The following is a 23604-nucleotide window of genomic DNA, read 5'->3' as shown; positions in this document are numbered from 1 at the left end:
AAAACTCTTCCCTTTCGCTGTGTCTCGTAGAAAAAGTACAAAACCCAGTACGAGAAGATGAAGCACAAATACACCCCTGTCCCTGACACCCCAGTGCTGCTCAGAGCCAAGAGGGCCTACCTGAATGCCAGTGATGTGAGTACTGCAGGAGCACCTCCCCTGCTGCTTTCCCCTGGATCCCTTCCCCCAAACCCAGAAAATCATCACTGAACACCCCAGTGTGGCTCATGAACGAGATCACTCCATTTGCATGTCCGTTTCCATTTGATAATATGGGGATTATTAAGTTTTGACTTGATGTCACTGTAATATTCTTTCAATTATTACAATTTATTTTCATTTCCCACTGCGCTGAACAAAGGAAAAATAGATTTAGAGTAATTTGCTTGCACATCAAGTCTCCAAATAGTGCAGACTGGAGTGATTGATGCTGGAGCAGGATGGAATGCCTTTTATCAGCTTTTTTCATCTCTTTTTGAGTTAGAGGTACACTGCCCTGTCACTGAGAATGTGTTCATTTTTTAATTCAAGAGTGGATTAGAGGGAAAAATTATCTGAGCTGCTGCACAGAAGGTTATTAAGGTGAAACTGGTATTTTTTCCTTCAAGCATGGAACAGTAATTTGGGATTTAAGGCAGTGGACAGAGCACCATTTGGGAGATCTTTCCCATATATTTCAGAACCAGCAGGACATGAAAGGACATGTGCTGGGCTGGGCTTTTGTTCTAGGGATTAATTAGTCTTACTACTTCCTTAAAAGTGATTTTAAAATAATTTAAAGGGGCATCCCAGCTCTTCTGCACATCTCAGTTGCTCCTCTGAGGAAGCCTTTCACACAGGCTGGGATCATCTTCCTGCTCTGTTCCAGGTCAGGACATGGAAGAAAGGATAAGCAGCTTTTAATGCCAAAAGTGGCACTTGTGTCCTGTGAAACAGGGATGGTTTTTTCCCAGTCTGAAAGAGAAACTGGGTGAAAATCTCTCAAATTTCCACCAGAATCTCAGTCAAATTACAACTGACTGTGGGCAACTGCAGCCTCTTCAAATCCCTCAGGGCTTCCACGAGGGTGTTGGACAGCAACACAGCCCTGGGTGGCACTGCTGGGAGTTAAGAACTTGACCTGAAACACTTCCTGGCAGATGAACATGTTGTGTTCTGTGTCATTTTTGTGCCCAGCTGCGCTACAAAGAGACCTTTGAGAACACCAAGGGCAAGTACCACACGGTGAAGGACGCCCTGAACATCGTCTACCATCGCAAGGTCACCGATGACATCAGCAGCGTATGTACAGCACTTCTAGTCCCAATATTCCCAACTAGTGTCTGTCACTTGATAACCTACCATATGCTGTTGTTCCACTGAAGTGTGGGAAATAATTATTAAAAATAAGATTATTTCCTTCCCTGGAATATTAGAGTTGGTCGCACTTGTCGTTACAAAGGTGAATCTCATTTCCCCTCTTGGTTCTGATGTTTCAGAAAAACATATGAAGACTGTGTGGTCTTTTCAGTTGTTTTTATTTCATTCTTCAATGTTTTCTCTGTAGATCAAATATAAGGAGAATTACATGAGCCAGCTGGGAATCTGGAGATCAATCCCAGACCGTCCGGAGCATTTCCATCATCGCCTGGTCACGGATGCCATCAGTGATGTGAGTGCAGAGGGGTCCTGTAAATGTTATAAGTGGGTTTTTAAAGTGAAACCAAAGCCTTCTTTCTAAAGAGAGGGAAGGCAGGTGAAATCTTTGAAGGGATTTACACTCTCTCCTGGTAGATCTAGGAAATGACAGAGTGATTCCAATGGCTAAAATTGCAGCTTTTCAAATTAACAGAGCAATCCTGATTCATTTCAGTTGCATTTGTCTGTTAACAACCTGCAATTGTACATATCTCTAATTATACAGTGACCCTTGAAAATATTTATTCTTGGACAATTAAATTCCCACAGGCACTCCAGTAGTCCATGATAGGTTAGGTATGTGAGTAACCTGAGTCCATCCAAAAATCATGAGTAACTGGTTTATTGTACAATGGAATAATAATGGATGTAATTGTGTGCCACACCTTGAGGTGTCCTTTCAGCACTGCTAATCTCCTTAAACCTGCATCCTTTCACTTCTTTTCCAAAGGTTAAATACAAGGAAGACTTGGCATGGCTCAGGGGCACTGGCTGCTATGCATGGGATACCCCAGCTTTTGTCCTGGCAGAACAGAATAAAGTGCTCTACAGTGGGGTGAGTAAAACCCTCTGAGATGTTGCTGAATGACTTGTTGACATTTGCTGTAGGTTTACACCCATTTATTTGTAGAAAACTTAAACACACCTCTGCAAGAATCCTACCAGGGTTTGTCTTTAAGTCATGTTTTCATTGCCTGGCTCTTCTTTAGATTAAAATGGGGATTTTTTTGTGTGTTTGGTTCTGGTTTCCTGCAGTGCAAGTACAAGGAGGCGTTTGAGAAGACCAAGTCCCAGTTCAAGTACGTGGCTGACTCTCCAAGCAACGAACATTTCAGATATGCAACCCAGCTGATGGATGGGGTGAGTGCTGAAGGCTCCTCTGGAGCCTCCTACTCCAGTAGTAAAGTCTGTAAATGCAGAGTTGAAGGTTGATCTGCCTCATATTCAGGCCTAAAGATGCCCTAAGATCAGGCTCAAATCGAGGTTGTTCTTCCTGCCTATCAGATTTACAGAACCTAGAAAGTCAAATCCCAACCCCAGTCCCATTAATTTCTCTCATTGCAAAGGAACTTTTCCTTTGCTGACTGGGAAAGAAATGATAACCTAAATAATGCTACCTGTGGGGTAATACTGGTGATTTCCACCTGAGAAAGGCATAGAGAGAAATCCAACTGCTTTCCTAAACCAGTGGTAGGAAGGCAGTTTTATGTCTGAAGTGACCAAAGCTTGTTTCATTCCAGACGTTTTGCCTTGGATTTTTTCCACTCTGCTACTCACTTTTATCTGATTTTTCTCCTCTAGTGCCAAAGAAACAATAGACACACCTTGTAGTACAGGGGGTTAATGAAACCCCTGGGGTTTAAGGTTAAAATCACCTCTGGAATTTGCAGGATTAGTTCTCTCCACCCACGGGACGAAGCCCATGGAGAAACCCCACGTTCTGGGTTATTCCCATCTGTTGGAATATCACACCCAGCTCTGATGCTTTTCATTGAAGAAGCAGATATTTCGATTCCAATTTTGGTATTTCATTATTTTTCACCAGCTGCTACAATAAATTGTTTACCTGTCAGTTGAGGTATTATAGTTTTACCTTTTTAGGTGAGGAAAACTGTTCACAACAAATACAACTCCAATTCCATTGCTATAATTTTATACTCAATTTGATAAACAATAAACCAGAATTTCTTATGGATGATTGTCAGTATTCAGTTCTTACTGTTCAGTAGAGCAAATAAGGAAAAATTTAATATCAGAAGCATAAATGAGTAACATTTTAGCCATGGGGCTCCATGGAGTGAACTTACCTGAGTGTCTTCTGTTATAAAAGTGATAAGTTTTTAATAAGGGATTATAGATTTTACTTACAAAATGTTAAACAAATATTGTATTTTACCCCCACGTCTCACTGTGCTCTTTTTATCCTCAGCTCAAGAATCTGTACTAGAGTTCTGCTGTGATTTTTTCTTGAAGAAAGTCAGTGATAAAATGAGCTTATTGGGGTGGCAGGGACACAAAGGCACCCTTAAACTGTGCCTTAGGCTTTCCAGTGTCAACCTTTGGGAACACTCTTTGTTTTGAATGGATTTTTCTCTTTTGGCCACGCCCTCCCCCCCAGGCTGCAGTGATCCCTGTGCAGAGGTGACAATGGTTAGAGCAATGATCTCTCTGTGTTTTCACTCCCCTGTCACGCTGGGTGACCTCTGCTGAGCAGAAATTATATAGGGCTGCCTATGAGAAGCTCAAAGATAGGTACAGCGTGGTTGTGGATGATCCCAGGAACCTCCTGGCCAAGTGGGGCTCCAGACTGAGCAGTCAGGTACTGTGGGAGCACTGGGGCCGCCCCCAGGCCTGTGTGACACCTGCCCAGCAGCAGCATCACCTGGGATGCTGTCCTGCTCGTTCGTGGTTCATCAGTGATCTTCGTTCTGCCACCCAAAAAGAGCTGGCACTTTTTGTGTGAGCTGGTCTGTGCTTTATGTACCTTCATTGACTGTGCATCGACTCACAGCACGATCTGAGCCCTCTTCGAGCCACTGGAGAGCTTTAAAAAAGGCCTTGATTGATCAAGCATTTCTCTTTAATGGCCTTTACCAAGATAATCTTCTCCTCCCTAGATAACCATATTTGCCTTTTGAGTGCTCTCACCTTCAGCTACAATTTCCCCTCATCTCCCCCAAAAATTCACTATTTCCTTTCCTTCCCTATAAAAATATTAATATATTTCCTTCCCTCTGCAGATAGGGAAGGAAATATTTTCGTATATTTAATCCAAATGGATTTCTATATTTATCTATAAATATTTATCTATTTAATATTTCTGTTTGCGGTGTCTGCCCCCGGCACTGCAAACCCTGCAGATGTGAGTTGTATGCACATGCCAATGAATACATACAGTACCTTTGCCTACATCTCTCCACTCTCCAAGTGTCTGGGATCTAGAGCTGTGTCCTTGTTCCTGGTGTTCATGGGTCTCTCTTGTCCTTGGTTGCCGTTTTGCATGAACAGAAAAGTTATAAAGCCTTTGCCAAGATGCTCCTGCAACATGGATGTAATGAAATTCTGAGGCCAGATATGCTGACAGCTCTCTACAACACTTACTTGTGGAGCCAGGTAATGTGAAGAGCTGCTCTAGGAGATATTTAGATACCATTTCGCTGCTTGGACTTCTAATATTCCCTGCTTTCCTACGGATTTCAGACCCCCAGGATTTGCTGGTGTGCTTTATGCTGGCAGTGATCAAACAGTTTTGAGACCAGAATATCAGATTTAATCTCACTGAGGCACTCAGCTCAGGCTGATCTTGTCTCCATTTTCTCCCTTCGTTATAAATAATTGTTCTGTATTTCACATATTTACATAGAAAGCAATTTCCCCCGCATTTCAGATATTATATGTTAATATTTCCTTAACCCAATTTTCATTCTGCCACCATTTCTTGGACTGCTCACCTTCCATAACATGAGTTCCTTAATTATGGAATTAATGACGAAATAATTGAAAGTAGATTATAACCTTTATTCCCACTCTGCCTGAAATGGTGTCAGATAGAGAACAGAGTTATTTGTGCTCTGAAATCACAGCTGCTGGCAGTGAGTGACCTTACTCCTTTTAATGGTAACAATCATTCCTGATCATTATATAAACGATAAAATTTGGAATTAATAATCATAAAATATTAATAACTACTATATAAATTATAAAGTGGAGATTGATAATAATAAAGGACTAATAAATAAGTTCTAAACTGGAAATGCAACAGTAGAAAACAATTACATGAGAGGAAGAAGGGTGTAATTCTTTACTCTGAGCACAGATAATATTCTTCAGTATTAAATTACTGAAGGTCTTCACTAGGCATTTTAATTCTATTTTTCTGTGGATTTCTATTATCTCATTAAAAACTCCTTGCAGGTAATTTTGAGGATGTTTGAACTTAAAAACCCAGTGTCTGACTGCACGTTCACTTCACGTTCTCATCGATCATTTGTTCATCGGTTTTTTACGTTTTGTCTGTCGTGGTCCCGTTTCAAAAGCATGGGTTTGTTTCCTGTTGCTGTGAAAGTTCTGTTTTAAAAATGGGGGGTTCAAAATGGGGGTTTTAAAGATGTTTTCAAACCCCTTCCAGCTGCCCTCAGGATGCCTGCAATGAATCCAAACTCTTGGTGAACAGCCTGTGAAAACAGGTTTAGAGTCCTCAGTAGGGCAAGAAAAGCTTTATCAAGACACAAATGCTGCTCCAAAGCCTTTAAAATATCCTGGCATTAGGATATATGTGGTGGATGTTTTAATCTTTGGTTGGTTGAAGATGTTTTACATTTCTCCTCAATCTGGTTATAAAATCATTAAGGGTGGAAAAGACCCCCAAGTCCAACCTTGGGCCAAATATGGTGGATATTTTAAAAGGAGATGTTGTCCAGTTAGGGAACTTAAAAGTCACTGAACTGCCAAGATGGATTCTTTAGCTCAGTCCTGGAGATAAATGAATCAAGTTAATCAGACAAATTCATTGCTCAGCAGCCTCTTGGGCACAGAAGGGCTTTGCAAAGCTCAGCTCGGGGTGCACGTTCAGCTTTCTGGGGCTTTGTGGGAGGGTTTTGCAGTGTTCTGTCTGTGTAAAGTCACATCTCTCCCAGGGCTTTTCTCCTGGTCTGGGTGCTCATTTCCAATCTCTGCCCACCACCAGATTCAGTACAAGAAGGACTATGAGAAGAAGAAGGACAAGTACACCACCGTGGTGGACACCCCCGAGTACCTGAGGACCACCAAAGTCAACAAACAGATCAGCGATGTGAGTGTGCTTGGGGAGCATCCTCCTCATCCCAATTCCCAACCTTTGGGTGGGATCATCACCCCCAGGGAATTCTCATCTCCCCTCCAATGTGCCTTTGCAGATTATTTACAAGCTGGAGTACAACAAAGCCAAGCCCAAGGGCTACACCACCATCCAGGACACGCCCATGCTGCTCCACGTGCGCAAGGTCAAGGACAGGATCAGTGATGTGAGTCAATCACCCCTGCCTGGGGGTCAAACCCACACAGAATCAACTATTTACCTGGAGAGCAAACGTTTTTAACTCAGATGGAACACTCTCAGAAAAAAAAAAAATCACTTTCTTGTTAGAGCCTATTCTGTTTTGTTTGCCTGTTAAACTCTATCTTCATTTAATGCTTTATCAAAAAACAGAGTTTTTCAGGAAGTGTTTTATGTAACATTCTTCTGGAACTCTTGAAACATTTTTTTGGGGTGTAATTATACATCTTACTAGTAATTTACATTTTTTCTAGCGATAGAAACCATGAGCTGCAGCTGATCTCTAAATCACAAATTGGGGAGTTTCATGCTGTGTTTTCTTCCTTTAGTGGCTTTTTTTGAGCCCTGAAGAAAGTATTTAATACTTTACCATGTTTATCAGTTTATTCCATGGATACTGTGAATCTGGAAGGTGTATATTGTGGTCTAAAATAAATATATGTTTTGATTCTGTGGCAGGGAAAGACTAGAAAGGAGAGAGAAAGGAAGATGGAGTAGATAGAATAATATACAGGATTTAGGAGTCCTGGTCCTAATTCCTCCTTCTACCTGAGGCTTTCTCACTGACCTTTGTATTGTTCCTTAGATATCCCTAAATAAAATGAGGATTTTAACACAATAACTCAATATAGCACTGCCAGAATAAGTAGCCTGAATGTCATTCAGGTGCTCTGTGGATTATCTACAGAATTAGTAAATCTAGGAGGGAAAAATAACCATATTACCCAGATCCTAATGGGATCACTGGGAGACAGAGATGTTCCAAAGTGATCTAAGAATTAAAGTACATTTTTTAAGCTCCAAATTGAACGCTGAGGTTCTATAAAGGAGTTTTCAGGAAGCACAGAATGCTCTCAGAAAACAAGTTTATTTAAAGCATTTCTTTTAACCACATCCAGTCATTTCTTCTGTTGAGATTTTTATCTTGATAGGAGCAATTTCACCATTATATTTCTCCCATTTGGAGGCTTTTCTTGTTGCTGATGATTGTTACCTTTGCAACATTTGGTTTTTTGGTGTTTGTGCAGCTGAAATACAAAGAAATGTATGAGAGGAGCAAATCTCGCTGCAACGTCGTGGCAGATTCTGTTCACATCAAGACTCCCAGACACGCTTACAAGCTCAACAGCAACGTGAGTTCACTGAAATTCACCTTTTAATTTCATTGTGCAGGGTGTTTTAGGCTGGCAGGAGAGGCCATGAGTTCCATTTTCAGTTCCACTGAGTTTTCTCAGCTTGGGCGTCACTTCTAATTCTTACCCCGCTTGCCTTAAGTGTATTTTAATTTATTTGGTGCTGAAATTCTCCCCCTTGCGAGTTGTCCCTTGAGGAGGTGCTTGTGTGTCCCAAATCTGCTGTTCTTTTGGTTGTCCTCTTTCCTGACAGACACACAACTGTCCCAGGAATTCCCTGGGATGCCCCTGCAGACAGAGCGAGCTCTTCGTGGGAAGCTTTCCCACCTTTGCTGGGTTTGATGGCCCAACATCCATTTCAACAGGAAGGACCTGAAAGCTCCCACCTTCCTCAAAGTCAGGGCATCATTTCAGCCCTTCACATTCCATTTTCCACCTAAGAGCGGGAAAACTGGGCTAAATACTCTGCACGAGGCAGAGGAAAGCCCCGCTCTGACTGAGCTGCACTTTCTCCCCTCTGCTCTCTTTTTTTGGGAGAGACCAAAGGGAATTTCCCTCTCTGTGCCATGTGTAAAGTTCACAACTTCCAGTTAACTCTCTCTTGTTTGTTTTCCCCCTGCAAACAGCTGGATTATAAGAAGAAATACGAAGCAGCCAAGGCTCACTGGCACTTGATTGCTGACAGGCCTGACTTCGTGCAGGCAGCCAAGTCATCTCTGCAGCAGAGTGATGTAAGAAAGTCAGAACAAACCAAATACTCCCTTTTCCCACATCTCTCACGTCCAGAATATCAGAAACAAATCGTAGAAGATCTGAGACTCCCTTCTCTTATCCCTATTTTTTTTATTCCCTGCAGTATGAATACAAACTGGACCGGGAGTTCCTGAAGGGATGCAAAATCTCTGTCACTGATGATAAAAACACGGTGTTGGCCTTAAATAATGCCATTTTAGCCAGTGATGTAAGTACTGAACTCACTTTTCCTCTCTAAGTAAGCAAAGTTCTTCATTAGAACTTTATTTATTACATTAACAGTTTTATTGGGAATATGGTTGGAATAAGAGTGAAGCTTGGAACAGTTGTTCTCAGTCTAACTCCATTATTTGAATTGACTTGCTTATTTCATTAAGAAATCCACAAAATCTGAATAGATTTGGTCTTGTAAATGCCACACAATATTAAATTAAAATCCAAAGTTAACATTGCCTGAACACCCCAGACCTTCCTCTGCATTCCTGGCATTGAAATGGAAAAAACAGCAAAAAAAGCTGCAGCTGTAAATTGTGCATGACACAAAGTGTCTTTAATAATTACCATCAATATATTAACATTCACTATGCCCATAAAATTCCAAGTGAGAGCTCTAGGAATGTATAGACTAAAATGAATTTATTTGGGAATATATTAAAATATGGGATTTTCTGCCAAGGTTTGCACTAGCAAGCAGACCCAACTATCATAATGACTTTCTAATCTACCACAAGACAAGGTGAACATGGCTTAAAATGAGATCTTTCCCTCCTGGTAGATAAAATACAAAGAGAAGCACAACAAAGCCCGGGGAACGTACCACGTGGTGCCAGACACCCCCCAGATCCTGCTGGCCAAGAACGTCAGCTCCCTGGTCTCTGAGGTAAAACACCAGCAGTTTTTTGCTCCTTTAAGTTTCATTTCATCCCTGAATTGTGCTGGGTTTTTTCACCTCTTTTGATGCTGTGCTTTCAGAACAAGTACAAGGAGCACAGCAAGAAGCAGCTGCCCCACGGCTCGTTCACCACGCTGCCCGAGACGCGGGACACGGCCCACGTCAAGGAGGTGACCAAGAACGTCAGCGAGGTGAGTTCAGGCTCCCAGCAGCACCTCCAAACAACCAGCTCTTCCATCTCAGCTGCAGTGGGTGACACCACACGTTTTGGGAACGAGGAGACTCCACTTGATCCCGTTTCAGGGGGTTATTTCTAGGTTTTAGTAGCGTTTCCTGCCCCGGGATGTTCCCGAATCACACGCGGCCCTTCTTGCTCTTGACAGACGAACTATAAGAAGAAGTTTGTGAAGGAGAAAGGCAAATCTAATTATTCTGTCATGCTGGAGCCTCCCGAAGTGAAACATGCCATGGAAGTTGCCAAAAACCAGAGCACAGTGAGTTTGCCTTTTCTTTCCATTAATTAAGGAGGTTTGATAAGCAAATTCAATCAAAACCCGAGTTTCTGTATTTCTGAATTTCCTCCTAACCTTCATGTTCAGGTGTAATTTTGAAAGATTTTACTTTTCTTTTATCTGAATGATTTTTATCCTTACTCTTATCTGAAAGGTTACCAATATTTACAAATACAAAACTGCACTGAAATGAAGGATTCGTACTTAATCACATGGTAGGATTTAAAATAACCTGGTGCAAATCACATCTAATAATGTTCTCATCCTTTCAAATACAGACAGGATTTCCAGTGTTTATGTCTTCATTTGTAGAAAACTTGCAAAGAAATGAATTCCCAAATCCCTTCCTTGTGAAATTATTTCAAAAATAAGCCCATGCACTTTCTCAGCAACCTTGCTGTGTCCTTCACTGGTGTATTCCTTATGGGTAATCCTTGGGAATTTCCTTTCCTTTGCCTGTTTTCATGGATTAGATTGAATACAAGAAGGATGCCAAGTCCAAGCTCCACTACACACCAATAGCAGATCGACCAGATATCAAGAAAGCAACTCAGGCTGCCAAGTTAATCAGCAACGTAAGTGGCTTTTCCGTCTTCTCTAGAACTCTTGGCCATTAATTTCCCCACTAAACCAGTGTCAGTAGATTAACTGGAAGGGAATGGCATCTCTCTCTGTGTTTGCTCTGTTAGATTGAGTACAAGAAGCGGGGAGCAGCTGGTGTGGGGGTGACCATGCTGGGACGTCCTGACATCGAACTGGCCAAGGAGGTGTCCAAACTCACCAGCCAGGTAAGGAGGAGTTAAAAACTGGGGGAAACTCAGAAGCAATGAAAGAAATGAGACACAATATTAATGTTGCTGTTATAACTGAAATTATGTCTAGATCAGGGGGAAAGGAAAAAAATAAAGTGAAATTAAATACCGGCACAAGGAATTTCTTTGTTCTAATGATTTACTAAATGTCATTAATGGAGGTATATAAAACCCTCTTAAAATGGTGTTGTGAGAACATTTTTTTGTTTGTTTTAAATGCTAAAGCTGAAGTGTTTGCCACGTTCTTTTTCAGCTCTTCTGGCTTTGCAAGAATCACCCTTTGACCCAACTCTTACTCCCCATCCTTTGAAGGAACGCTCGGTTCCTTTCACCACTTTCTCCTCCGTGTCTTCCCAACAATCTCTTGCCAGCACCTCAGGGCTTGGCTCTTCCTCCCCCTTTCCTCCTTCCATGCTGGAATCTTTGCCTTTCTGATCTTGCCTTCTCGCTGCCGATTGCAGGCTGAGTATCTCAAACAGCACCTGAGGGGCCACGGAGCGGCATCCTACGACACCCCCTGGATGAGAACCTTTAAGAAAGCCAATCTGCTCAGTAGCCACGTAAGAGAATTTTATGGAGGTGGCACCAGTGCCATCGTTGTGCAGCTGTCTCTTGTGTGCCTGTCGTCTTGCAAGTTCTGAAGCACCACCTTGTGGAAGCCTCACTGTGCCCTTCAGAATGGCTTTGGAGCTCCAGGGTTCCTCATGGAAGTTGCTGATGCACACTTGAAATGTGAAAACTCAGCTTTTTCACCCTAAAACTCGAGGTGTTATTTTCTGAAAGTGTGCAAAAAAAAAAAAAAGGAAATATATGTGTGTGACAAACCTGAATGATGGTGCTGGAGATTTTCAGTGAACAGTCACTAGAACTTCATTTTAACTATTCAAACTCCTATTAAAACTTCATTTAAACTTTATTTAAATTTTAAATTTCGATTTATTTATAAATGTAAACAGCCTGTTTACAGTATGCTGGAATTTCCTAGTGGAAAAGTAGTGTGGGACTGAATCAATCCCAGAGCCTGGGAGGGCTTGGAGGGCATTTCTTCTCCTTCTTCCCATCTCAAAACCTTGGAAAATATAAAAAAAAAAGAGCCTGGATTGCAGGTGTTGAAGTGGCAGCAGGGGGTCTGTGCCATTTCAGTGTCACACACATATTTCCAAGGGAAAAAAAGGGGGATTTTGGTTTTTCCATGTCTGCTGCACGTAACTGTTGCATGTTTGAGTGTCAGGAGAACCAAGGATCTCTTCAGCAGAGCCAGGGAGTCTTAAACTGAACCACTGAACTGCAAGAAAAAGAAGAAATTAAGTTTATTCCCCTTCAGTGCTGAGATCCTCCTTTTCCATGCTCTCGTCCCAGTGCTGACCAGTTCTCTGGGTCCTTTTTAAACATTCTTTGCTGAGATTGGTTTGGTTCTGTGAGGGAGCAAAGAATGACTGGAATCTCTTTATTTTCTTTCCTCTTGGGCATCTCTTCTCATAAACTTCTTATTTGTAAAGCTTTATGTCCTGTTTGGTTATCCACTCATTTTTTTTCAGTTGGATTTTCTCTGTCTGTCGTGCCTTGCTTTGAATTCTGCATTTTTTGAGGTTAAAAAATTCCCATTCCTGTCAACATTTCCCTGCTCCCAGCCTGGATCTGCTGGATTATTATCTCATTGCCTGGCTGCTGCTGCTGGGGTTTGGAAGTGTTGCTAAACCTTTTGTATAATCTAATTCCTGGTAATTAATTGTGTCCCTGTCCTGTTTGTGACCATTAATGTCATTCATCTCTTATCCAGCCAGAACACAGTGTTTGTATAATAACATCAAAAAATAATTGATGTATTGACATCTTCAGTGCTCTTCTGTCTTCTAAAGCTCTTATTTCTCCAAGAAATATGTAAAAAGTTCTTTTAAACATTCTTGTATATCCTTATATTATATTATATCCTCTTACATTATATCTTCTTATTATATATCAAATATAATATAATATATATTATATATATATAATTATTTTCTCTTGTACTCTTATTACACCTCTCTTTTTACCTCTTGGTGAAATATCTTTAACCAACACCCAGTTCCCATCAAGTGAAAAATTCCCCCTGCCCAGGGTCAGAATTTGGCTGCATTTTGGCACCACAATTCTCTCAGCTCTTCTATTTTTACACTGAACAGTTGCAGTTTTTTCGTTCAAGTGGTATTTTGTAAATGCAGATGTAGATTTTCATTCCATGTCAGGTTTTCTTTGATATATAACCTTTATTCCAGTGGGTGCCTTCAGGTCATTGCACTTCTGTTCCTCTCCCCAGCAGCCCCGTTGAAGCAAAGCCTCTTTGCCATCTGCACCGAACAAGCAGGTCCTCCAGGGCAGCTGTAACCCCCTGGTTGTTTCCCTTTAGGTGAAATACAAGGAGAACTTTTCCAAAGAGCTGGGCAAGAAGCCCAAGTACGACCTGAAGGAGGCCAAAATCTACAAGACCATGAAGGACGCCCACAACATGGCCAGCGAGGTACGGGGGCTGCGCCGTGCCCTGAGGGGGGAAGGTCAGGCTCCTGTCCCAAAAACCTGCTGGGTGTTGCTAAAACATCCATCAGCCCCGTTTCCTGAGGTGGTTTGTGCCCCCTGGCCCGCAGGTGAAGTACAAAGCTGACCTGAAGAAGCTCCACAAGCCGGTGACGGACATGTCGCAGTCGCTGCTGATGAACCACGTGCTGAGCACGAGCCAGCTCGCCAGTGCTGTAAGAACATCCACTCAGCCCTCGTTCCCAATTCCACTGCAGTTCCCTCTGCTAACCCCTCCTGTAACAGCTCCTCCCTGTGCTGTGGCCGGGGCCATCACCTGGTAGTGATCTCTTCCTCCTCTTCCTAATTCTGAGTTCCTCGTTAACCAGCGGCTTCACCACTTTGGGAAGGGAAATCTTTGAAACCCCCTGATAATTTTTAGTGGATTGATTCTTTATCCCATTTTAACTGGTTGCACCACACTAACAAATGCCTTTTTTTTTTTCTTTATTGATTAATATATTTCAATTCTTTAATTTTTTCTGGTTTTTATCTTTTCATGTTTGTTTAACATCCCCCTGTTATAAACCTCCATAATTATGCCTAACAAAACAACTGAGAATTTTACTGAGAAAAGGCAAAAAGCCACTGTATCTTGGTATAGCCTTTTCTTGTATCTGCTGTGTTTCTCTTTCCTTTTTCTTTTTTTTTAATGGTTTTGACAAAACCAAAAAAAAAAAAATAACCCACACCTTTAACTCCCAGTTTCCAAAAATCACTTCTAAACTTCTTGCTTTTTTTGGTTTGCCTCTTGTATTTCTAATTCCTCTTCCATGTTCCATTTGAAGTGCTGCTTTGATTGGGCCTGAGAAGTAAATTTTCTGAGGGCTTTTTTTTTTTTGATTGAGATGATTTTTGACACCTTCCCTTCAGTACCAGTACAAGAAGCAATATGAGAAGAGTAAGGGTCACTACCATGTGGTGCCAGATAACCTTGAGCAGGTTCATCTCAGGGAGGCATCAGAACTCCAGAGCCACGTAAGTTGCTCGTGTGTTTGTCGTTATCCCAAAAAATATCCATCCCTGAAATCCTCCCAGGGAATTGCTCTGGTCTCTGACAATCTTTTTCTGCTTTACCAGCACTGCCCAGTGAGAATTATCTGCACATTTGCAAGTTAATAGATAAAATATACAGATTAAAAAATGCCTTCATTCCACAGTCAGTTCCTCACCCCTGCTGTACATGGATTTTTTACACATTTAAATACATTTATCAGGGGGATTTTCCTGTAGAAAAATGACCTGGAAATCACAGAAAAAACTGGAAAGTGAAGGAATCAGGGTTGATGTTCTCAGTGTAGATTCAACTGCTTTAATTATTCAGGTGAAAGGAAACCTCTGCCATTCTTTTCCTGCATCCAAAGTTGTTTTAACCCAATAGTATTAAACATTGATTTTTTTACCAGTGAACTGTTGTCAGCGAGCAGATATCAGTCAATGAATTGGGTCTTGGGTTATTTAGGAGGGTGACTTTTTGCCTTTTCTCCTCAGGTGAAATACAAGGAAAAGTATGAGAAGGAAAAAGGAAAACCCATGCTGGACTTTGAGACTCCCACATACCTCACAGCAAAGGAGTCCCAGCTGATGCAGAGCGAGGTACAAAATCAACACTGGTGGTCAAAAAAACCACCCTAAAATTTATATTTTATAGCTAAACTTAATTAGAGATTTAATAGGCAGTTATATCTGCATCCTATGCACTGTGAGAGGCTGGAAAATGATAGTTAAATCACATTTCTTTACCCTGGTTATGAAATGCCACCGTGAAAACTCCTGAACTTTTCCTGTGCCACAGGAAAGTGGGTTTTATCTGTTGGTTTTTAGCAAGAAGCCATCAGTAAATGAAGCTTAAACAAGTCTTTGAGTGAGAAATGTAGCGTGAAATGCATCTCCCTTCAACTTTTTCACCTGAAAACTCCATTTCTGAGGAAGCCCTTCATTCCCTGTGTGTCCCAGACCTGTCACTCGATTCCCCTGAGCAGTTTTGTTGGTTTATTTGAGGTATAATTTTGTTCTGGCACAGAGGGAGGCTTGGACATGCTGAAAAACACCTTTATAGGGCCATGTAAGTTATTGTGTTGGAGTGATTCCTTTAAACAGTTTCTCTGCACAGCCAAATAAGTAGAAAAATAAAAAAAATAAAGGCAGGACCTGGTTCATATTTCCATTGAAAAACAATGAGCTCTTTCTTAACCATCAGTGAAAATAGGATTTATTGCTTTAGATATCCTCAAATAGTGTCTTTAATAGCAATCCCTGCTCCATCCTCCCAGTGGTTTTTCACCTCATTAAAAATGCTGGGATAAACATTTATTATTTTGTTGGGTTTTTTAATTTTTCCTTCCCTTCTTGCTCTCATCAGAAAGAATACAAGAAGGACTTTGAGGAGTCCATGAAGGGCAGGAACCTGACTGGCCTGGAGGTCACCCCATCCCTCTTACACGTCAAATATGCCACCAAAATAGCCAGTGAGGTACCAGCAACTCTGTGCTCCTTCCCTCTGCCCTCCCCAGCAATCCCACTGAGATCCCCAGCACCCTTTCTTCTCCTGTTCCTGTTTCCTGCTGCTCTCTGACTGCCCTCATCCTGCTGGTCCATGTCTGTGTCCTTGGGAATTTATCTCCAGCAATAATCCCTGTATTCTGTTGGATCATTTCCTCTCTAACCCTCCACAATATTCTTTCCTGTTTTCCAGATCTCTTTTTTTTTTTTTCTTTTGGAACTTTTGTGATTCTTTTTACTTTAATTCTTTTAATTGTTATTATTTGGTTGTTTTTTACATCGTTATTTATTTATTTATTATTAAGTGGTAGAGTGCAGAGTTCCCTTTAGCCTGGATTTGCAGGTTTTTTTTCCTTCTCCATCTCCTGCAGAAAGAGTACAGGAAGGATCTGGAGGAAGGTGTCAAGGGGAAAGGATTGACAGCCCTGGAGGAGACTCCAGACATGCTGAGAGCCAAGAATGCAACTCAGATCCTCAATGAGGTACGTCAGAGCTCTTTGGAAAATTCCTGAGTGGATGGAACATCCCCCAGCTGCCAGGGAAAGGAGTAACTTCCTCCAGATCAGCTCCAAGCCCCGTCCAACCTGGCCTGGGACATTCCCAGGGATCCAGGGGCAGCCACAGCTTCTCAGCCACAGCCCAACCTGTGCCAGGGCCAGGAATTCCTTCCCAATATCCCATCTAAATTTATCCTCCCACTGAGGCAGGAATGAACTTTGTCATTCCCTGGAAACTCCTGAGCAGGGAGGGAAAATGAACATGAAGGGAGTGACGAAGGATCAAAAAGGGAGCTCTTTTGTGCCTTTGCAGTCACTGCCAGGAATCCAGGGGGGAACAGGTCAATTGGGATCAGTGGTCACATCAGTCCAGGGACTCATTTAGGTCATTGGCTAAATCAGTCAGGGGACTAAAGCCAGGTCTGAGCCACGAAGGGCACCCTTCAGTGAGCGCATTTAGCTGTGAGTGGATCTTGGCAGTGTTCCTGCTCCGAGGTGTGCTCCTGAAACTGAACTTGCTGAAGGTATTTCCTTCCCATTGCCATGAGCTATTCCCTGTCTTCCTCTGCAGAAAGAGTACAAAAAGGCCTTGGAGTTAGAAATCCGAGGGAAGGGCCTGACAGAGCTGGCTCTGGAGACCCCGGATTTCGTGCGGGCCAAGAACGCCACGGACATCGCCAGCCAGGTGGGTGGGGGGCACCCTGAGCCACCCCCTGGGCTCTGCTGAAAGGAAACCTTAGTTCTTTGGGCTTAAACCCAGTGCAAGTTGTTGTGCAGAGATGATTGAGGCGCCTAAACCTGAGCTTTGCCCGACAGATCAAATACAAACAATTGGCAGAAATGGAGAAAGCCAACTACACCAGTGTCGTTGACACTCCCGAGATTATTCATGCCCAGCAGGTCAAGAGCCTTTCCAGCCAGGTATCTCGAGTGAAGCGACTTTAATCACTGTTCACTGGCCACCAAGTACTAATTTGGGCACCTAAATAACCCCCTCTGACACCTTTCAGGACCCGCCAGGAAGCAAATCTCTCTAGAGCTGTGATGTGGCGTCTTACTCTGAAATTCCGTGTCAATAATCAAATTAATTGGTTTTAATGCTGTCTGATACTCTGCAATACCAAAGCTAATTCTTTCCTGCGTAGATTTAGCTTAATTTTCCCCTCCTTAATAACCTAATATTTGAATTAATTACACAGGGGGCATAATCTCAGTTTATGGCAGGCAGAGGAGCACTCACATCTTCGTAACCATGGGCGTTATGCAGCAGTAGATAATACCAACTTATCACTGCTTTTGTGGTGTCTGTTTTAATATATTTGGGGGTTTCCATCAGAAAAAATACAAGGAAGAGGCAGAGAAGAGCATGTCACACTATGTGCCTGTGGCAGACACCCCAGAAATGCAGCGAGTCCGGGAGAACCAAAAGAACTTCAGCACGGTGAGTACAGAAATACAAAAATAGAAATATTTTTCTCAGCTCCAAAGGGAACTCTGCAAGTAAAGGTTTATGGCATGGAATCAACATCTGACATTTTACCTGAACTTTCCCAACAGCTCCAGTACCAGTCAGACCTTCAGAACAGCAAAGGCAAAGTCACAGTTGTCCAAGACACCCCCGAGATGCTGCGGGTGAAAGAGAACCAGAAGAACTTCAGCTCGGTAGGGTCACTTTGTGTCCTCAGTTTTCCCCAAAAATCCACTTTAATGCTGGATGAAATAACTATTTCTGGCTCTCCTCTTCCAGGTTCAGTAGACTTACCTGGGTTTTGTGGAGTGTTTTTACCTCCTGTTTTTTGTATAGTGCCCTGATTGCACTTTTTCCCACCCATAGCTGTGATATAGTTGAACAGTCACTCCTGTAATTAATTAGTATTCATCAGTAATTAATTAGTGTTCCTTTTCCTTTGTCCTGTTTACCCTGTAAGTGCATTTTTGTCCTGTGGCCCCTCGTGCAGTGTGTGCCTGATTTGTTGCCCATCCCGTGTTGCTGTGAAGTTCCCCAAGGCTGTTGTAGAACTTCACCTCCAGCACCATTATTAGAGCACACAACAAAGGGGAAAACACCTGTGGAAAGCAAATTAGAGCAGATTACAATCTTCCATCCTAAAATTAGCCCACAGACGTTTGGATCATGGAATTAGGGAACGGTTTGTGTTGGAAGGACCTTCCAATCCATCTCACCCCACCCCCTGCAGGGGCACCTTCCACTAGCCCAGGTTTCTCAGATATCCTACTGAAATATATTTGATTTATTATATCAATGATATTCTACTTAAAATGCATCAAATATAAATGAGCAACCCTTTTTTTTTTCCCCCAAATGGTGCTCAGACTTCAGCGAGGCCACAGGCAGTGCCTGGAGCTGATCCTTTGTGTCCCAGCTCCCCCTCTAGGAGCAAGAATGTTGTGTTTTGGATGCTTAACCTTGTTGTCTTCATTCCAAACATTAAGATTTTGTATAAAGAAGACATTGGAACTGGAACCACTATTGAAAAGACACCAGAGATGCAGAGAGTTAAACAAACCCAGGATAATATCAGCTCGGTACAAAAGCATTGATTTTTAATCCTCTACCACTGCTAATTCCTCTTGAAATAATATTTCTTTTCCTATTTTTTTTTTCTTCTTGTGTTGCTAACAGTGGTTTGGCAATAACCCCACCCAGTTAAGGGTGACTTTCTTCAAGTTTTTGCCTCCCCTTTTTACTTTAACAGTCATCTTTTTCTAATGATTAACACTCAGTTTCTTACTTACAACCCATTTCTAAACCACCAGAGCTCTTGCCAGCATTTTAACCTCATCCCAAACGTTGTTTGGACAGAATCAAAGAATCATTTAGGTTGGAAGGGACCTGCTGAGAGCAGCAGGATCTGGAGGTTGCTTGGACGAGCTGGATTTTGAGTATCCCAAGGGATGAACATTCCACAACCTCTCCAGGCAACTTTTGTTCCACTGTCTGACCATCTCACAGTTAAAAGGTGCTTTACTGTGGTCAGACTGAATTTTCTGATGGTGGGCTTTTTTGTTTCATTTTGTTTGGTTGGTTTTGTTTTGGGGCTTTTATTTGCTTAGGATTTTTGGTGGGGTTTTTTTTTGTGGGTTGGGGTTTTTTTGTTTGTTTTTTTGGTTTTTGGTTTTGTTTTTTTGTTTGTTTGTGGGGTTTGTTTTGGTTTGGGTTTTTTGGTGGGTTTTGGTTTTTTTCTGTTTGGTTGGTTTTGTTTTCTTTTTTTTTGTCCTGTCACTGAGAGCTCCTAAAAAAGGCAGCTCCCTCCCCTTCATTCCTTCTCCCTGGGCATTTCTACACATGGAGAAGTTCCCCTGACCATCTTCTCCAGGCTGAGGAGTCCCAGCTCTCTGAGCCCCTTTTCCTGCCAGAGGTGATCCTGTCTGCTCCTCATCTTTTTGGCATCTTCAGTCAGTCCCTGCCTCGCACTGGGGGGGCCAACAAGTGCCCCCAGTCTCGGTGCAGCTTCCATGGTCAAGCTTTTACCTGATACCAAGATCTGCAGCGCTCTAAAACTGGAGCAATTACACACATCCCTCCCCTTTCCAAGCTCACAAATCTCTTCCCTGCTTTTTTTTGGAATGCTGGTGTCGTTTTGGTCTAAAACCCTAACATTTCAGTGGGTTTGTTGGTGCAGATGGTGCTCAGTGTGTCGTTGTGAGGTGCATTTTCCGCCGCTGTGCCAGGGACATGCAGAGAGTGCTGAGGTGTGGGGGTGACGACTCCCACCTTGGCTGCACACCAGGGATTCTTGCACAGCCCACATTCTCCCTTCACTGGCAGAAAGGCCAGATGGAATCAGGTCCCAGCTGGTTTTACAAACCCCTTTCAGTGTCACTCCCAGCGACTCAGTTGCCTTGTAGGGGATTTCTTGGGAAGGCGACGGGAATCCTTTCCCAGCTGCAGCCCACGAGCTCCTCTCAATCCACGAGCTCAGGATAACTCTCTGTGTATCCACAACGATCCCATTCCGTGCTCCAGTGTCGACCCTCGTTGCTGTGTGTGCCTTGCAGATCAAGTACAAGGAGAGCATCGGGAAGGGCACCCCCATCCCCGACCTGCCGGAGGTGAAGCGCGTCAAGGAGACCCAGAAGCACATCAGCTCGGTAAGGTCCCCTCTGTGTCCCCTGCCACCCCCATTCTGTGTCCCCTGCCACCCCCCACAGCTCCTGCTCCAGCCCCTGGGCCTGCCTCCTGCTTTTGTGGTTGGGAAGAGCCTCCCAGATCCTTGTGTCGAGCATCAGGGCGTTTAAATCCCTGAATTCCATCGTGATCAGTCGCTGCCTGTGATTAATCCATTCTGTGGCCTTTCCTAAACACAGAAGGAGGGACAAAAATCACCCAGGTTGTGTTGTAATTAGGCTGAAAAAAATGGACCAGGTAGGGAGAACTTGGTGGGAAAAAACCCAGTTGGAGCTTCTTTATGGTCACAAAATAAGGGAAAACAAAACCTGGCTGTTCCCTTATCCAAGGGTAGATTTTACAACCACTCCATGTGTTTCCCAGCTCATTTTTGCACAGCTGAGTTGTTTTCTTGATTTTTTTTTCCCAACCTTTTACATGGTTTTATTTTCCCTTGCTGGGATTGCTTTATTTTTGTTTGTTTGGTTTTTTTTCATTGTTTCAGTGATATCAAGCAGTGAAAGTTGCTGTTTGTTTGTTTGTTTGGTTTTTTGCTTATCTTGTTTTGGTGCAAGTATTTTACTACTTGCAAGAAGAGCCCTGAATGCATTTTGTCATTTGTCAATACATTTGTCATGTATTTCTACGTGGTTGGGGTTTAAACCAACCCAGGTTTCTCCTATACAACTCCCTCCATGAAAAAATACAATTTTTATTTTTTTTTTAAATCAAACAATTACAGGTGAAATCAAACCTAACGACATGAGGGATAACAAGTTGTCATCCTTAGCAGAGAGTTTTCCTCTCACACCTAGAGTTGTGTTCCCTACCAGAGATCTCCCCCACACTAAAGCAGTGCTGCTGCAAACAAACAGGCACAGAGATCAGAGTAAATCAAACCCACAATTAAAGTACTTGTGGGCCCTGGAGGTGCCCAAGGAGTGGCTGTGACACTCAGTGCTCTGGGGACAGGGTGGGGATGGGGCACAGGGGGGATCCCTGACCTTTGGGAGTGTTTTGCACCCTCAGTGACGCCGTGATCTGTGCCCTTGTGTCCCACAGGTGTTGTACAAGGAGGAGCTGGGCACGGGCACCCCCACGCCCGTGACCCCCGAGATAGAGCGCGTCAAACGCACGCAGGAGCACATTAGCTCGGTACTGCCCGGGATTGCAGCAACAAATCACCACCCTGTTGTTACAATCCTGCCCTGCAACCCCTAACACTGCTCCTGCCTCAGGGGTGCAGTCCTGGCTTTGCCCTGGCAGTGTCTTAACTCGCTGATATCCCCCCTGTTTGTGCTTTTGGGGGGTTCACATCTTCCTCTGCCTTTCCTCTGAGAGCCCAAAGTGAATTTAACGAGCTGTTCCTCCCGTGTTCGTCTCGACCCTTTATCTTCTCTTCCCTCCCATCACCTGTTTACAGAATAATCCCCCATCAGCCTCTTCCTTAATATTGGCCTCTGGATCGGGTGTGAAGTGAATTAGCAGTGACCTAACGCTGAGTGTGAGGCAGGGCAGGGGCAGAGGAGGTGTCTGGGGACGGGCAGGGCCAGAGGAGGTGGCTGAGGATGGGCAGGGGCAGAGGAGGTGTCTGGGGACGGGCAGGGGCAGAGGAGGTGTCTGGGGACGGGCAGGGGCAGAGGAGGTGGCTGTGCCCGTGCTGAGGGCACTGCTGTGGGCACTGTCTGTCCCTCGCAGGTGTTGTACAAGGAGGGGCTGGGGACGGGCACGGCCACCCCGGTGACGCCGGAGATGGAGCGAGTGCGGCGTAACCAGGAGAACATCAGCTCGGTACTGAGCCACACCCGCCCCCTCCCCTTCCAGTGCCACTCACAGCCCTTCAGCTCCTCCACTGACACCACCCTTCCCATTCCCGGGGAACTCTGAGCAGCCCTTCCCTTGTGAAACCACTGCAGCCCTGTCAGGATCTGATGTTTTCCTTTTCCCCTCATTTAACCTGACACTGAGTTCTGCCAGCAGGGAGATTTTAACCCCAGTAATTGAAGCAGTTGAGCGGTGCCTTGCTTGAATTCCCAAGGGATTGTTAATAGTGGGAGTGGTGCCACTGTCCTCAGTAACGGAGCCCACCCTTCCAACACCTCCAGCCTCACCTCTGCAGTGGAAAAGGAACCCTTACCCCTCATGGAATGGTTTGGGTTGGAATTTCTGCTGTGTTGGTTGTTCTCTTACACCCCCAGGTCTTTGTAAGGAATCCAGGTGGCATTCCCAGCTCACTGCTTAGGAAAACGTGGTGATAATTGCATGTAGATGGAAAAATTGCTGTAGGGAGGGATATTTACCTGGGTCACTTCTCCTCCTGACACTTCCCAGTCATCGTTTGGTTCAGTATTCCTGCTTTAATTGGAGCACTTTATGGCTCTTTTTGCTCTTTGAGGTGGGGAGTCCTTTGCAGGAGGGTTACCAGGTAGTTTAGAATTCCCACATTTCCGTGCTAAGGGAAAAAAAAAAGCTCAGTGGAACCTCAGCCTCCTGTTTTCATTGAGGGTGTTTTGCTGGGCTTTGAACAAGGCTGGAAAAACACCATTTTTCACACTTTGATGTTTCCCTATATTAAATTATTGCTCTTCTCTCTCTCCTCACTCTTATCCTTTTTTAACTTCTCTTTTTCCTTTCTCCTTTTTTTCTTTTTCCCTTTCTCCTTTTTTCTTTTTTTCCTCTTCTTTTTTTTTTATTTTTTCTCCTTCTTTTTTTCCCCTTCTTCTTTTTTCCCCTTCTTCTTTTTTCCCCTTCTCTTTTTTTCCCCTTTTTTTTTCTCCCTTCTCTTTTTTTCCTTCTCTTTTTTTCCCCTTTCTCTTTTTTTCTCCCTTCTCTTTTTTTCCTTCTCTTTTTTTTCCCCTTCTCCTTTTTTTCCCCTTCTCTTTTTTTTCCCCCTTTCTCCTTTTTTTATCCCCTTTCTCCTTTGATTTTCTTTTCCCTGCTGCCCCAGGTGTTGTACAAGGAGGGGCTGGGGGTTGGCACCCCCGTTCCTGTCACCCCTGAGATGGAGAGGGTCAAACGCAACCAGGAGAACTTTAGCTCGGTATCTTTTGACTTTTTTAAATCCTAATTAACTTACAAACCCTCCCCTTTCTGCTGTTACCTTTTTAATTAC

General features: G+C 43.4%; 1 protein-coding gene across 1 annotated transcript in view; it reads left to right on the top strand.

Annotated features, from left to right (window-relative positions):
• Positions 1-23604, top strand: part of NEB (nebulin) — a 97700-nt gene that overhangs the window by 63495 nt on the left and 10601 nt on the right. Inside the window, 29 exon segments of the mRNA XM_050340518.1 lie at positions 31-135; positions 1177-1281; positions 1547-1651; positions 2129-2233; positions 2434-2538; positions 3893-3997; positions 6365-6469; positions 6573-6680; positions 7741-7845; positions 8472-8576; positions 8702-8806; positions 9374-9478; positions 9571-9681; positions 9874-9984; positions 10476-10577; positions 10692-10790; positions 13201-13311; positions 13436-13540; positions 14238-14342; positions 14856-14960; positions 15727-15837; positions 16238-16348; positions 16935-17048; positions 17180-17284; positions 17700-17804; positions 17921-18025; positions 18818-18910; positions 20384-20476; positions 23440-23532. Of these exon segments, the coding sequence (XP_050196475.1) occupies positions 31-135; positions 1177-1281; positions 1547-1651; positions 2129-2233; positions 2434-2538; positions 3893-3997; positions 6365-6469; positions 6573-6680; positions 7741-7845; positions 8472-8576; positions 8702-8806; positions 9374-9478; positions 9571-9681; positions 9874-9984; positions 10476-10577; positions 10692-10790; positions 13201-13311; positions 13436-13540; positions 14238-14342; positions 14856-14960; positions 15727-15837; positions 16238-16348; positions 16935-17048; positions 17180-17284; positions 17700-17804; positions 17921-18025; positions 18818-18910; positions 20384-20476; positions 23440-23532 (3042 nt within the window).

The sequence above is a fragment of the Myiozetetes cayanensis genome, unplaced genomic scaffold (assembly GCF_022539395.1).
Source record: "Myiozetetes cayanensis isolate MyiCay16 unplaced genomic scaffold, myiCay2020 scf9, whole genome shotgun sequence".
Lineage (NCBI taxonomy): Eukaryota > Metazoa > Chordata > Aves > Passeriformes > Tyrannidae > Myiozetetes > Myiozetetes cayanensis.
This window is presented reverse-complemented; position numbering and strand designations above follow the sequence as displayed.